Below are 16,298 nucleotides of genomic sequence, written 5' to 3' on the forward strand. Positions count from 1 at the left end.
TGAACTATAGTCAGAGAAGAGATGAAGTTCTAACAACTTAGTGTCTCAGGTAGTCTGTATGTTTGTTTGTGTGATGTTAGTGAGGTGATGCAAGTCTCTAATGATCGCCTGGACCCCGCAGAGACAACACAGAGGGCGTGACAGTAATTATCGTGTCACATTACTGTTCGTGATTCATTGTAATGTACATCATTATGCATTAAATTAGTGTGTGTGTGTGCACAGGAGCTCATGTAGGCTACATGTGTATGCAAGATAGCCATGATTTTTTTAAGGGTTGAACTTCTTCTGGTGTTAAGTATGAAAACACTAACAGAGCAACAGTGAAGAGGTTTTAAAAACTGCCTTTTAGAGGACATGAAGGAATTTTGTGCACATTGAATTCAAGAGTTTAACCCGCTTGATTGGTGATTGTCAGCAGCTTTAGAATAAGACTAAAAACAATAAATTGCAAAACAATGTTGACATGAATTAATCTTTACTTACTGTGGTGGTGTCATTTCATTTGATTCACAAATCCAGCCATAAGTCTCAACAAGCAAGCAAACAAGCAAACTTTAGATCCTTTTCAACAGACTCTCCACTTTAGTGTTTCCTCTCCTTTCTTCTTTTTCTCCCCTGCACGCCTCCTGCTGTACGTTTACACTTGGTTACCTTGGAGACGGTCAGACAGACAGGCAGGTTTTTAAATGCCAGCAGGCTGCCTGTTGCCTTGACACATTAAGACAGAGGGGGGGCTCAAACATTAATGTTTTGCCAACATTATACTGCAGTATCAATAGTTTGTGGAGTGAACTTGATGGGGGTTGGCATGAAATACTTTGCGTACCCGTAGTAACCTTTACACTTGTGAATATAATAGATTTTTAAAGGAACTTCATGCTGATTTCCAGATACTTTCTTTTTGTTTGTTTGTAGTCAGTTGATCCCACCCACCTGTGATGCAGTTTAGCATGACGTCACTGCTTCACAGGTGGAGGAAAAGCAAAAGATAAGACAGAACTAATTGGCAACACAAGTAAGATTACTTCCCTGAGTGCAGTTACTCTTAGAGAAATGTGGCTGCCTTATTGCCACATAAAATGTCTTGCTTCTGTAAAATTAGGTTTTAATTCAGGTCTTCTTTTATATCATTCACTGTAAAAGAAGGCTATAATGAGACATTCTAGACATCCTTAGAGATAAAAGTGTATAGAAAATCAGGCATTAATTCAGGTATCTTGTAAATCTGTGAAATGATCAAATGGTGAATTGACAAATAGTCTCCACAAGTCTGTTCTGTCATTATAATCTATGTTAACGTCAAAACAAGAGAACAATGACTCAAACCTGATGGTGGATAATAATCTTGTTGATGTTCTTCACTCAAATGTTGCTTTACACTTTATAACAATCTTATTCCTTATTCCAGCACTTCACAGCTCTTTATTTCACCTCCTTCTTTTTTGCTGAGTTCTTTTACATCAGAGCTAACCAGTATTTTCTCCTTGATGTTTTTTTGTTTGCATAATTTCCTTTTTTGATACTTTCTACATCCCAGCCATGCTCTTATGGGACCACTCTCTCTTTATAGGACTTGCTTTACTTATCTTTCTGTTTCATCTCCTCTTCAAACCTTTGGTTTGAGATAAGGGTGAGATTGTGGGTCTGCCTTTCCCTACATTTGTCATCTCTTATCATATATAATAACATACATTCCAAAAATTGATTTGCTTGTATTATTTTGTAGTTTTAATTTAAGTTTTCTCAGTTGCTTTGGCTCAATTCTCAAATGACAGTAACATTACTTTTGCACAAAGGAAAGAGCATTTCTCTTTCTTTGTTACCATCTGTAAATGTTTTACATTTTAGGCAAATGATTGTGACAATTGTCTACAATTTTTAACAATTATTGGTTGTATATGTCTTTGTGATCAAAATAGTTAGTTTCTTGTCAAATTGAATAGTTTTTCTCTCAAAAAGATGTAACCACATACAGAATAGTCCATCTATGTGTCAAAATCTGCCAAGCACATTGTTTCATAAATTGCATTGATATTGAGTGTTTGTAAACCTGCTAAACTGATTGTCAGGTAAAACTCGAACTTCACTTACGAATGGGGAATTTATCTCGTCTTAGATCAACCAATGGCACGTGCTGTCCAGGTAGCTTACAGGTGTAAGTCATGAGTAAGATTACTTTAAAATACATTTATAGAGCTTGAGGGTAACAGAGTTATTACAGTTTGTGAACATAGAGACGCCTGCTCAGATGAACACTGGATGCAGGGAGACGGAGGTGTAAAGTGGAGGTGTGAAGCATACGATCATTGACAACAAAATCAAATGTCTTTGATTGCTGTAATGGATGCTGCTTGTGATGATGTAATAGCAGAAGAATACAGAGGATGGTTGCTTATGTAATTTAAACTCAGTTTTGCAATATGAATCAAAGGTTTTGGGTGAGTTAAAGCCTTTTGAAGTTTAACTACAGTATTGTGCTGCACATATGAGCTGTTTTGGGAAATGCTGAGGATTTCTAAAATGTTTCATGAAATGTACCAAAGAAATCGAGATAAATTGTACTACACTGTAAGAATTAATTCATGTAATACACATGGTAAAACATTCAGATTCAGATCCCTGATCCTCTTGCATCCTCATCATTAACAAAGGAGGAAACATTTTTGAGGACATACATTTGTGGTAGGCCTTCTGTTTTTCTGCACCTTTCAAGACTTTTTTAGCCACACAGATCAATCCGAGTTGTCTTTAGTTTCTATGGATTGTATTTCACATTTAAAGCATTCTCTGTTGTTAAAACTACCACTGGCTGTTTAGTTGACTATCTGTAATACTCTGTTCAGTTCCTCTCACCAGTGATCCTCCTGACTGACCTTATTTGTGACTTTTTGTGATACTCTGATGTAACATCACAAGGCCACACAAAAGTATTTGGCAGAGGAGAACATAAGTCAACAAAGATTCAGCTGAAGCTATAGTCCCAACTAATCTACCCACGTAGATGAGTCATTTTTAGGCCTTTTCATAAATGTGAATGTGCCCTTTCAAATTGGGTTCAAAGAGAATTGCTGCCACAGGGACACATTTTAAACACTTCACACAGCACATCATGTGTCAATATTTCCAGCTAGATTAGCTTTTGAACTAAAAGATGAAAAATTCCAAATTCATTTAGATTGATTTTAATACAATAAAATACAGTATTAAGTAAGAATTGTTTTCTTAACATCAAACATGCTTGTTTTTGTTGGATTGTAGCATATTATTAAATATAGTGTTGACATTCATCATTCAGTCTGTGTATTCATCTCTAGAGACTCTAATATGTGGGTGGACAAAGGAGATTTGTCCACCCACATAGGAGAATAGTTGCTACCTAATGGGGATCATACTAAATAAATGATCAAATTTTATTCAAAGCACCACAGTAGGTCTCCATCTGTCCAGATTATCTCTGTAACGATCCACAAAAGCAAAGTTAATATTAAATTCATGCCACTTGCTGTTGTTTCCGCCAACTTTTATCTTTAACATTTTGATCCCCTCTGACCTGCAGTCAGTACACTTCGTGCTGTGCAGACAAAAAAAACAACAACTCCATATCACATAACCTATTTTGACTGGAGATCCCAAAGTGTCCAAAGACCCTAAATATGTCAGGCAAAGTTTGTTTAAGGCTGACAAAATGTCAGAACATACAAATATTAAACAATTTTACAAAGTTATTGTGCCTTTAGTCTACTAAATAGAATGATCCATCATCATATATGAAGATATACATGAACATTTGGAATTTGGTAAACAAACAAACAGACTGTACTTGCTTGGTAAACTTTTTAAGGTTCATGCAATCAACTTTATATAAACTCGCGCTGTAAGTCTCCTCATGACCACTAGATGGCAATGTCTCACAGCTCGGAGCCCTCCAGCCTAATCATAGCAGAATATGCACACTGCACCTGTCCCGAGATCCACACCAAACACGCTCCCTTTCCACCGTCACACCTCGAAGATGTTGAGCTCTTCAGCCTTAACATTAGCCTACAAGGAAATTATGTTTCCTCTAAAGTGGTACACTACTTTTAAACAAGTGGCCTAATTTATGGAGAGTTGTGGAACCGTTTGTTCCTTCATATATGGGCTAATATTTCTCAAAGTATAGACTAACTACTTTATTACTATACAGTGATTTTATCTACGATGGCCACAACTCTTCCTAAATATCACAATCATTAGCGTTGTTCTTTGACCCTTATTGTATTATAAATCGTTGCATAGCAATTTCTGGCATTACATTTAATTTAAACAACTAAATAACTTTGTTTAAAGTTTATTGTCATACACTGTTTTGGCCGTCGATAGGTATCTGATTAGCCAATGGAAAACCTACCATAAGGAGTCCACTGCCTCCTCCCTCATCCAAATTACCCCCACTTCCCCTCCCTGCGCTGTAATAGCTATGTTTGGGTTACCCCAGTGTCCCCTCCGCTCCTACACAGTCGTGTCTTCCCGAGAGAGAGAGAGGCGGAGAGCGCTCACACAGCTTCTCAGCTCCACCGGTCCCAGGCTGGTGCGTCCCGTTGCGCACAGTACAGCACAGTTTCCAATACTGCACACTCCACAAAACGCACGCACCGGATTTCCCCAAACCTCCAGGCTGCCGGCAGGGAAGATAGCCACAACTTTACGAGACAATATGTGTCATGTCTGGATGACAGAGGATCGGTGACAGGAAGATTCTGGGGAGTTGAGGCAAAGCGGGGACACGGACGACTCTTGGCTCCCTCCCCCTCTACCCCCCGAGCAGTTTTGCGCAAGGTGATCCAGCAGAGGCTTCTGTTGTGACTTACCGGACGGTCACATTACATGGATTTCTCCACCAGCTGTCACTTATGATGTCACCTATTACTCTTTGAGTTTTTACTTCAGTCAGTGGATCCTTTTGAGAGAGACAGGATGAGATCGCAGACCGGCGCAGCTCTGCAGAAACACACGCTCCTGTGGCTGATAATAGGTGAGTCCCAAAACATAGTTGCTGCATTGACGCGTGTAATGAAAATATAAAGGGTAGTTTGGCTAAAATGTTATGTACCACTGGAAATGATAGATAAATCACCAAAGAGTGCACTTGTTTTGTTTATGGAAGCTTTAAAAAATGTGTTCAGCTCTCATTCACATCCAGAGCGGAAGAGTGGGAAATCCACAGCTTGTTCATGCTTTTATTTGAACTCAGATGTGTCAATTTTAGCAGGTGTAAAAAACAACAACAACAAAACTAATGTGAAGTAATTAATGTAGGCTTAATTGTATTTACCGACTTAATCATTATTGGATTCATAACTTGACTTGTAGGTTCGTGAGGAATCGGGATATGAAAATTACTTTTTAGTAACTTGCAGGTCTGTGTGTATAGTGTAAACATTATAATCTTTGTTTAAACTGTAGCAGAAGAGCAGCTGGAAAGTAGTATTTGTTTAGGGTGCAAATGGCCACAATCAGGTGAGAGTGTGAGGGAGACTTCAGCTGATTGGCACACTTTTTAAACTTGTTTCTTTTATGAAGACTCAGTGGATCTAAATAATTATGTCAAGATTTCTAAAAAAGCCTTTGATTCCTTTTGAATTGTTTCAGTCAAGACAAACAGGGATGTGTAACATTGTATTACTTAGTGGATAACTGTTTTAAATAGAATATACTGCAGATTAATAGACATTTTAAAAAGCTCTTTAAAGTCCCCTCCACTCACAAATGTGTTTTTCTTCTTGTAATGCTGAAGAATGTGAAGAATGGTGGATGTGCAGAGTTTGACACTAAAAGGCTTTTTTCAAATTCATCTGCTGAAGGGGGAACGTTTCTATGTGCTTGTCTTAAATCAGTTTTTTATGGGTGGGCCTATGAGCATGATTGTGACACTGCAACTAGTTTGAAAGTATGAATCTGGGTACAATATTAAAGACTGGAATTTCTAATGAGGAAGAAGGAGTAACTATATGTTATTTTTAGGATTTTAATGTGGTAATTATAGTTTTTTGTGGAAAAAAAACAAGATTTTTTTTCTAAGTACTCAACTGATGAAACACTAACACCCACCTTAGAACATATACTGTGAAGAGTAAAAAAAAAAAAAAGTTATGGGCATAGCTACCATTACGTTACCCGTTGGTTTGTGGACTCCCATTATGAAGGCTTGAATTCAGCATTTTGACCATCGCCATCTTGGATTTTTTGTAGCCAGAAGTGACCAGATTTGGACAACAGGGTGGAGGTGACCCCTAATGCTAGCCACTAACTTTGGTAGCACAGTTCATTTACAGTCTACGGTTAATTGTGGTAATACTAATTTTGGCTTAAAACATTTTCTTAATGGAAAAAAACAAAACTGAACGCCCTAAAGCACAAATCATGTCTCCTCAGTGACAAGACCATGGTGGGTGTTCAAAATAAGACACATTTAGAATCTGCTTTCCACTGGTTGATGTCCTACCTCTCAGGAAGATCTTTTACAGTATCTTGGAGGGGCAAAGTGTCCAAACTATAAGGCTTATCCACAGAGGTTCCTCAAGGGTCAGTGCTCAGTCTGTCTTTCTTCTCAATACACACCAGCTCACTTAGTGCAGTCATCCCCTCACATGTTTTCTCACACCATTGTTAAGCTTGACAATACCCAGCTTTTCCTATTTTGCAAGTTTTTCGGTTGGAAGGATTGTAAAAAAAACAAAAAAAAACCATTATTAGCTGCAAGCCTAGGAGAATGTGTGTGATATGTTTGCTTTCATATGCTAAAACATCAAGTCTGGAGTTATTGGTTATATTATACACATTCTTCTCTCAATCTAGAAAACAACATTTAAAAAAGGAATAGAAAATGAACTGCTGTTTGCAGTTGTCAGCATAGAACTGCTGGTGATGTGTTTCCCACGAGAGTAACTCGTGGTGGAGATTGACTAATCTTTAAAGTCCCCCTCCAGTCAAAAATGTGTTTTTCTTCTTGTTCCTTAGATGTTTGAGCTTCACATGCTGAATGAAATATGTGCAGAATACAGAGAGATGCAAAGTCTGTTTTCACATTCATCTGCTGAAGGTGGAACTTTTCTCTGTGCTCTCCTTAAATCTGAGTTTAAGGGGTATGCCAACCAGCATGATTTGTACATCACAACAAGTTTATAGCCAATCAAGTGCCAGTATGCAGTCGATACAAGTGTGATGTGGAAATTTGAAGCCTCCAGTATACATACAATGAGAACAGACTGTTCAGTGAAGTACGAGACATCTTGTGTCCAGCAGTTAAACTTTTGAAAGTCATAATATTTACACATTCATAGATTATGAGCACATATTAATCAGACATGAGTAGTTATTATGGTATAGTCGTGCGTTGTAAATAATAGAGAAACATTTACCATTTGCACTACAAATCACAATTTTGATTTAAAAACGATTAATTTAAAGGCACTGTTTTTAATAATGGTGCTTTAATCCAAAGAACCATTTAATGTTGTGCATATTTGAGAGGGCCCTGCGAGATCTTCAAATGCAACACATTTAATAACTACTGCAATGAGAACTCGACAGAATACTGAACATTTTTCTCAAAAAGGATTTCATCCCATGTGTCACTTTTTCAATTTCCTTCATAATACATTCCCACTAATACAAAATGTATGATAGGCCCACTCATCTGATCGGTACGTGAGTTGAAGTTAGAAAGTCTAAGTGAAGAGACCCAGTCTGATTTTCCGTCTCTAATCTGTCTCTCTGTTCTCTATTTCTCACAGTCCTTGTCATTTTAGACTTGTAAAGGAATTCAGGTGACTTTGGTTAATTCCTTAACCCCTAACACTAACCACCAAATGCTTTACCCCTCACTGAACTGTAATGCAAACTTAATCCCCTCACCCCAAACTGAGCATTCAACACTGTAGAGACCTACAAAATGTACTTGTGACCTACATTTTGATTGTTTTATTAATAATTACACCTCTATTAGACTACTCAATGTTCATGAGAAATAAAACGAATACTATCAAGAACATGTGGTATCTGTACAACTGAAATACACATACACTAGAAACACAAAGCATGCACACTGTGATGCTCTCCGACAAAAGTGTTCAAGCTTCCTCTGCTCTTTGCCCTTTGTTTCCACTTACAAAGGCTTCATGTAGGTGTTCTATATTTATGGAAAGAGAAAGTTATGACTCATCACAGCAGCACCAGGTTGCCTCATTACCCATCTAACCTCAACACATTCCCATTTAAAACTATGGAGTTTTCAAAGTTGTGCTCTAAAAAAAGCACTTTTTGAAAAGGAAGGATTTTATTTCCCAAGACCTCTGATAATTCAGGAAGTTCATTTACTGTATCTGTCTACTTTAACTCAGTCAGCGTTACAGCCACTTTTAAATACGGACTGCATACCTTATAGAGCACATAACCTATCCGAATCAAAATAACCTCTTCTATTGAAGTCCTTAGAATCATCTGTGCCATGACAGAAGCAATTTTTAATTTTCTCTGGTGGTTTTTTGACAGAATACAGAATGGAAAAAGGGGAAACAGTCTCTCCCATTGATGTGAAGAGACTGACACAGAGACACTTTTATCATCTTCCCCTGACATGATCGTCTTTCATCTGACATCTCATGATTCAATTTGAATTGATTCGAAATAATATCACACACAATCGACTCAGACGGTGGTGAAATGACAAAAGGGAAACACTTGGAAGAGCGAGTCAGAGGAAAACATCTGGTAATTCTGACAGTTTCACTGGAACGAGAGAAATCCTTTAAGCAATTATAATGGTAGGCACAATGTACTGAATCTAAAGTGTGAGGTTCAAAGTGGGTCATGGGGCAATGTTTAGTGGCTCTCCACATAACAAGTGTGGGCTGTTGCCTTCTTATTCTAAAAGATCATGGTTTGGGTTAAAATAAGTACTTTTTTTAAGGTTTGGGAAATGTTGTGGTTTGGGTTACAATATCGACCACATTCTTAAGGTTAGGGAACAGTCATGGTTTAAAAAGGCAATATTTGACTTATGGTTGAAAACAGGAAACAAACAACAATCTGCTGTGTTAAAGTCAGATGCGTTGTTGACCCATCTATCCACTGCAAACTCTTCCCTATGTGGAATTTGTCTTTCTATAATAATGTCACCTGATTTCTTGAACATGCATATATGTTGTTTTTTGTGCAGTTACATAAACAATCGATCCCATTGTTGTTCGAAGGACTGGTGGAGAACCAGCTCGTTTTTGGGCTCTACTAACTCTTGAGGGAAGTATCTGGCTGCTAACTATTGAACTATGTTCATTAGCTAATCACTAATGTTGTATTCCTGTCATTTGGTACTGGACAGGTAGCATATGGAGGATTTTTATAGCTTTTTTGCTGAAAACAAAGCTGATGAGAGCAGTAAGAGTGAACCAAAACAGTAAAGTTGTGGGACATTAAACCAAAACACTGAGCTGAAAGATGCCTAAAGCTTTGCAGATCTGAGGGAAACAGTAGAGTTAGGTGAAAATTATTTGTGGGTTCATCACTATGAGCTACTTCTTCTACAGTAGGAAACACTTCATAGACAGGAGAAATGATTAGAGCAATTAGTGGGCCTCATGGAAGAACCATTCATACAGACAAGCTCAAGAAAATATGTGGCATTGATCATTTTTCTTGGACTTTTACTATTACTATTACAGTGTCTTTTTTTACAAGGGGAAAAAAACCTGATGAAATGTTGTTTGCAGCTGTATTAATATTTTCTAAATGTTTCGAGCCCCCTACAACTGATACCCCTAAATGTGTTATGTCTTGCTGATTTCTGACAGCAGGACTCGAAGCTCTTCAGTATGAAATTCTTTTTTTTACTCTTTGTTAACATTTTTGTAAATGAAACTCACCCACAAATGGAGTGGAACATGTAACCTTATATTGCAAAGTTTGGTGTGTTGATTATGTTAATGATCAAATATCACGAATATGGACCTACTCAGGAACAGGTGGCATTCATCACACTGAAACGAGCAATTTGCAACAAGTTTGGGGAGTTATGAGGGTTTGTTGAATCTGACTTGGAAGATATGAACAAAACTCACTGAAAAACGTAAACAAGTTTTTGGATAAGGATACATAAATGTTTTTGCTTGAGGTCCAATAAGGTTGTCAACGTATGTGTGGCATGAGAGCATTGTATCTAGATGGAACCTATCCTTTAAATTCAATCTTTGTATTTACAGAGTTTCTCTCAGCATTGACAAGTCTCTTACAGGAGACGGGAGACAAAATACAGAGTTCATGATGATGAAACGCTACATATATCTTTAGAGTTTGTTACATCAGTATGGAGTTCTTGACTGTTTATCAAAAGCTAATTGTTGCCAGTTAGATATTGTAGCTGGTTGGCTGACATCCTGTTGCACCAGCCAACAATGTGAAAACGCGCAAGTGAGCGGGAGGGGATAAGGGGAAGAGAGACAGAGAGAGCAGTTAACCCCCAACTGCTACATAGATTTCAGAAGTCTCTGATGTCGCCACCAGAAACATATTAATTTCTAATTTGCCCCACTTCCCAGTGAAGCTCTCATCTATCATGGATGCATGGATTTTATGAAAGTACTGGGCTATCGCTGTCTCTGCTCTGCTTTGACAGAGGAGCACTAGAGGGGCATTTCTGGTGTGAAGGACTCAAGGGGGCGTTTTTAAGAATCTCCATAAATCAGTAGCGGGAGAGAGAGAGAGAGAGAGAGAGAGGGAGGGGGGGACAATGAGAGCGAGTAGCAGTCTAACAAGACAGAGAGATAAATGAGGTAGGTGGGGCTGGATAGTGAAAGTTTTAATAGTGCTGATATATATCTGTGTCTGCTACATAGGTGTGTGTGTGTGTGTGTGTGTGTGTGTGTGTGTGTGTGTGTGTGTGTGTGTGTGTGTGTGTGTGTGTGTGTGTGTGTGTGTACATATGTGCTTGTGTGCATCCTGTGTGACATATCCGCCCACTGGACTTTGGCTAATTAGATAGATGGTGAACGAGGGATGAAAGGACAAGAAAGGCAACAAAAGTAGCCTCGCCCCCTTTTGACTGAACTATTTTTCATGTGTAATATTAGATAACTTCCCTCATACACCTTCCCTCTCTAGTGAGTTTCTTTGTGGTTAGTCCTCTCTTCCTCATCTCCCGCAGAGACTTTCCTATTAGGCGGAGGTAAATACAGATATTATGCAAGTGACAAAATAACCACACTGTCAAGCTGAAGTGAGACGTTTTCTGCAAGTAAAGCATGCGAAAGACAGGATATTCAAATATTGACCTAAGGTCATGCTTATGCACTGAGGATTTTCAGTATGCAGCTCTTGAAATTCTGTGATGCAGTTAGTTGCAGCAATAGAAATTTACTGCACTACGATCAATAAGATCACCAATGGAAGAATTATTTCTGACCTTGCTACAAAGATCCTATGTCATACTCTTTTAAGAGGGATAGTAAGCCCAACGGCCCAGATATAATTGGCAAGCAGAAACTGTTTTGTGTCTGTCTAAAGTCGAGAGTAGAGAGGAATTTAAGGGGTGTTGAGATTGTCTGGCATCACTCCTACTAACAGACTGTGAACAACTCCTTCTAATTAGTTGTTGATCATTGGTAATGCTGGAGGACATCAACCGTCTCTCTGCACAGACGCCGTCTACTCGAACAAACTATCCATTGTGTGTGCGTGTGTTCACGATCCACTTAGCTCAGTTATTGTAACCCACTCACGATTTTGGATTGATTTTGGAACGCCACATTACTTTCAGTTATGAATTGTTTTATTTATTGATTTTTTGACCACTTGGGTGCATCGGAACAAGCTGTAAATACACCGTATTACGTTGATAAAGTGGAATATTATATGCATGTTTGCATTTGTTATATTATGTATTATGAAGAACATCACAGGCTCATTTTTGGTCTGCATGTTTGTAATTGTGTATTTCCATTATATCTACCCCTGTGTGAAGGAATGTGGCACATTTTTCTATTGTAACAATAGAAACTGTGAATATAACTCCTTCTCATTTAAATCCACCTATATAACCTATAACCTTATATAACAGTGACACAGTGAGCCCATCACAGTGTTTCAGTCAACCAGGGAATCAGGTTGGAAATTTCTTCGTTTTTTTTTTTTTTTTTCATTTTCTTTTGTAATATTTTTGCTTCATGGAAAAAACATGATGACGCGCCAAAATCATTGTGTGCAGGATTTAAGCCCACAACATCAAGGGACATGCAGCCATGCTTAGAGCCACTAAAAAGCCTGAAAGGGATTCCTCCAAACATTGATCTAACCAGACTGGTCAAATATTAACACATTGATATTTATAGTAATGACCTGAGGGAGGAGTGAATGAGGCATGGAGACATGTACACACTGCTTATAGTCCGGCGCTCACTGATTGTTGAGACACTGGCAAACTTTCTTATTTTAAGAGTTAGGAAGATCTGCTCTTTGTTACTGTGCCCCACATACTTAGAACATGCTTGAAAAAATCCTCAAGTTGGCTTCATTTATACCGCTTAATTTCTCATTTTATTGGTTGTAATTGTTACTGCTTTTAATGTTCTTATTGTTTTATTTGTTTGTCTCGTCACTTCCTGCACTTTTTACCTTTTAGCATTGTTAATTTTACCTTGTTTAAAAAAAAATTGATGTAGCAATATTTTCCTCCTTTAATGCCGCATCTTAGCTTTCTTTGGTAAATTATAGTGTGTCTGATCTTATTATATCTGGACCTCAGCACCATTGTAAATGAGGGCTCTTCCTCAAAGTGTTTTCCAAGTAGTTAAATAAATAAAATGACACTGATGATGAAGAACATTGCCCTCGGAGGTAAATAGTGAGGTGTGAATTCACCAAATACGGACATGACTTCTGAGCTGTTAATATATCATTCTGGGTGGCAAAGTATCTGGCCTCTTGTGAAAACAGATACTAATTTTGGACCCTAAATATTTCCTAAATGGCATTAATAATACATACAAAGATAGTCAGATGTGAAGTTAGACACAAACATGAATCACAAAGCCATACATCGCACTGGTTTCTTATTGGAATTGTCTTCAAAGGATCCAAGTGTGAAAATTAAAAGCATGAGAGACCTAACATATAAAATTCCTTCAACTGTTTCATTTTTAATGCACATAACACATTCATTTTAAAGCTAACATGAATTAAATTAAGCTGTTTTCATCTAAAAATGTATATTTTATATTATGATGTGCTCATTTTGTATTCTGTGGTAGATTGATCTGAGAGTAAACAATAAATCAAATCTGAAGCTCTCACTTATCTATGGTAACATGGGATCTACAGTATATGCTGCGCTTTACTGTATTGTATCACATTTCTTCTCCTTGGAGGAGAGATAAGTCCCTGGTGTGATTTAGTGTTCTAGGGAAAGAGCATGCATGAGGAATCAAGGCATTCAGTCTCTACACATATCGTCTGAGGTCATGGATTTGAACTGATGACCTTTAATTCCTCCATTCTGCTTGTGACAGTAGCTTCAGATTCCCAGGACTAAGCACCATTATGCCATGTGATGCTACAATGAACTCTACAGATCTGATTTCACACCCTATTTGTCTGTGGAAATCCTGTCTCATAAGTCACATTTAAAAAACAACCCAAGTAGGAAATGTATGTAGGATTTTCTACATAGATTTCAAATGAGAAGATTTATTACAGCTGGACAGACTGGAACTCCAATGAATTTGACTTCAATCTTTGAGTATTACTCTCTCCACTGCTTGTGATGCATATCTTACCAATTTACTTGAAGGGATTTAGAATTAAATTGAGCAAGGATATGCAGAAAATCCCAAATGGGACCAAATTAAATGATTTGAAAGTTGTGTGTAGAGCAGCAAAGTGTTACCATTCAGCAATCCATCCATTCTTACCTGAGCTCACTCATGCCTAACCATGGCCTACTCTATATATCCCGTTCATTTCCTTTTTTTCTGGCTAGCAGCAACACTAACCACATGTTAAGGCCCTATATACTTGTGTTTTAAATACACACATATAGTTTAGTAGTGTATAGTATATAGTGTATAGTGTGTGACTAAAGTGAGTTTATTACTTTCTTCATCGTTAGGTGGAGCAGAGCAGGTGGACCCAAATGCACAAGACTGCAGGTAGAGCAAAGCTGAATAATAATGTCTTCATGCTCGGCTCAGGTAGAGGCAAAATAAAACGGAACAAACAGAGCAGAACAAAGCAGAGCAACCTGAACAAAAGATTCAACAAAACTAAACTGAAAACCAACCAGGATTTTTAATAGAAACTGAACTAATGAAACAACAAGACCAGATGGCAAGACACAAGGGTAGACTGAGAGGTGATGGCTGGGGAAGACAGAGGGAGTGGGGCAGGACTAATGAGACTGAATGCAGGGCAGATGTGGAGGTAAAGGCAGGCTTGGAAAAACAAGAAAGAAACAAAAAAAAAGTCAATAGCTGCTCTGGGCTGAGAACACATAAAAAGCAGAGCCTCAACCATGAGCCAAATAGAAGTCCACAATAAAACCATGCACAGTCCTCTTTATATATATTCACTAAACTGACACCTTGCCTGTTTGTCTTGGGTCTACAGATGTGTGTAAGTGTTCATCCTTTGCAGACCTTAATTAAGACGATGCACCATTTAGAATCCTAATAACCATATTTAGTATATTTTCATTGTGTATTTGTTAAATGTAATGTTTGCTCTGATGTACTAATTTCAGCAGAAGTACCCTCCCACCCCCCTCAGAGCACTAATATTCACTGTTTTGTTAGGTACCTAATTGATGTCATACTTTGGTTTATTTTATACTGTAATTCTTGGGTTTTCTTTTCTACATGTGTGCATGGGGGCAATAAATGGCTTAAATGGCTTATAGACTACACTGTAATTGCTAATAAAGGATTCATGTAAACAAATTTGTCATGAAACAAAAATGCTCTTAATATGCAACTCCTAAGATTGTGTTAAGAGGAATATATTGATATATTTTGGTGTCATTGTTTATCTCATACATGCTGTGTGAGATATATCAGTAGCGCAATAAGGCCATTAAATCTAGTGGGTTAAAAATTATGCTCTTTATCAGTGTGCCATTTAAACCAAGATGGATCTGAGCAATAGTTTCAACAACACACCTCATCCCTCTTGATAACAAGATGAATTTAATCTCCACATTGTAGACGCTGGTAAATCTAGAAGAATAGCCCACCACTACACACTAATGATCACCTGATTTTACGGCTCATATGTCTGATGTTCCTGCTTCATATATCACTTTGACCTCGGGTAATAGAGGCGCCTTCACCTTCACAGGCTTTTACTGTTCTGGCTACACATCCTGTTCATCGTTAACCTCATATGGAAATTAAGAGATTAATTAGAGCATTAATCCTCTACTTCCACCTCTCTTTGTCAAATTGATCTTTCAGAAATATGAAATGGAGCCAAATTAGCATCATTTAATCTCATCAATTGGAGGATGATTTTTTTTCCTACATTAAGTCGCTCTTTCTGCATCTCTTTCAGGCTTTCTCTTTACACCCCTCACATTCCTAATTAGCAATAAAAAGGTGAAAATCCCCGGAGCATTTCCGTATTGTCATGGCTCTGCTTTGCCTCCTTTTCTCTCCACATTCATCTGTTTTATAACAGGTCATGACTGGTGTTTGCATGTCTGTGCCTATAGATGTGTGTGTGTATGCTTGTGCAGTATGTATATGTGAGCAGTAACCCAGTTTTTCACTGTCACGCCTGAGCAGCTAATGAACAGCGTTGAGGCACTGCTATTCAGTGAAGCGTGTGTGTGTGTGTGTGTGTGTATGTGTGTATATATATATATGTGTGTGTGTGTGTGTAAGGCTGATGTGTATGTATGTGTGCATGCCCTGTCCATAGGAAGAGACATTAACAATTATCCAGGCCCCTTGGAACCAACAATTATTTAAGCAAATTGTTATTGGGTGCCAAACTATTTGCCATACACACACACACAGACACACATTGTTTTATGCTGTCATACTTGGCACTCACTTCCAGACAATGGGACACAGTCCCACACACACACACACAAACCACAAAGGAATGAGTGCACACAGTCTCACACATTACCCATATGTGTGAACACATTCATGTCAAGCGCCAACTGAATCAGGCATGCTCTTAGATGTCATTGTGGAGCCCTTGAGCAAGACACCCGATGCTCAGTTGATGTCATGCCAATTGTTAACAAGGGAAGTTGCTGCTTCGTT

At 38.1% G+C, this 16,298-nt stretch overlaps 1 protein-coding gene across 2 annotated transcripts in view; it reads left to right on the forward strand.

Annotated features, from left to right (window-relative positions):
* Positions 1-4,496: 4,496 nt before the first annotated feature.
* The window catches only part of ramp1 (receptor activity modifying protein 1), a 67,084-nt gene continuing 55,282 nt past the window's right edge, over positions 4,497-16,298 (forward strand). Inside the window, exon 1 of one of the 2 annotated variants that reach the window (XM_062432297.1) lies at positions 4,497-5,017. In XM_062432297.1, coding sequence (XP_062288281.1) covers positions 4,960-5,017 — 58 coding nt within the window. In that variant the 5' untranslated portion in view covers positions 4,497-4,959. The remainder of the gene's footprint in view (positions 5,018-16,298) is intronic. The other variant, XM_062432296.1, reaches the window with a different exon arrangement.

The sequence above is a fragment of the Scomber scombrus genome, chromosome 13 (genome assembly GCF_963691925.1).
Source record: "Scomber scombrus chromosome 13, fScoSco1.1, whole genome shotgun sequence".
In the NCBI taxonomy this organism is placed as follows: Eukaryota; Metazoa; Chordata; class Actinopteri; order Scombriformes; family Scombridae; genus Scomber; species Scomber scombrus.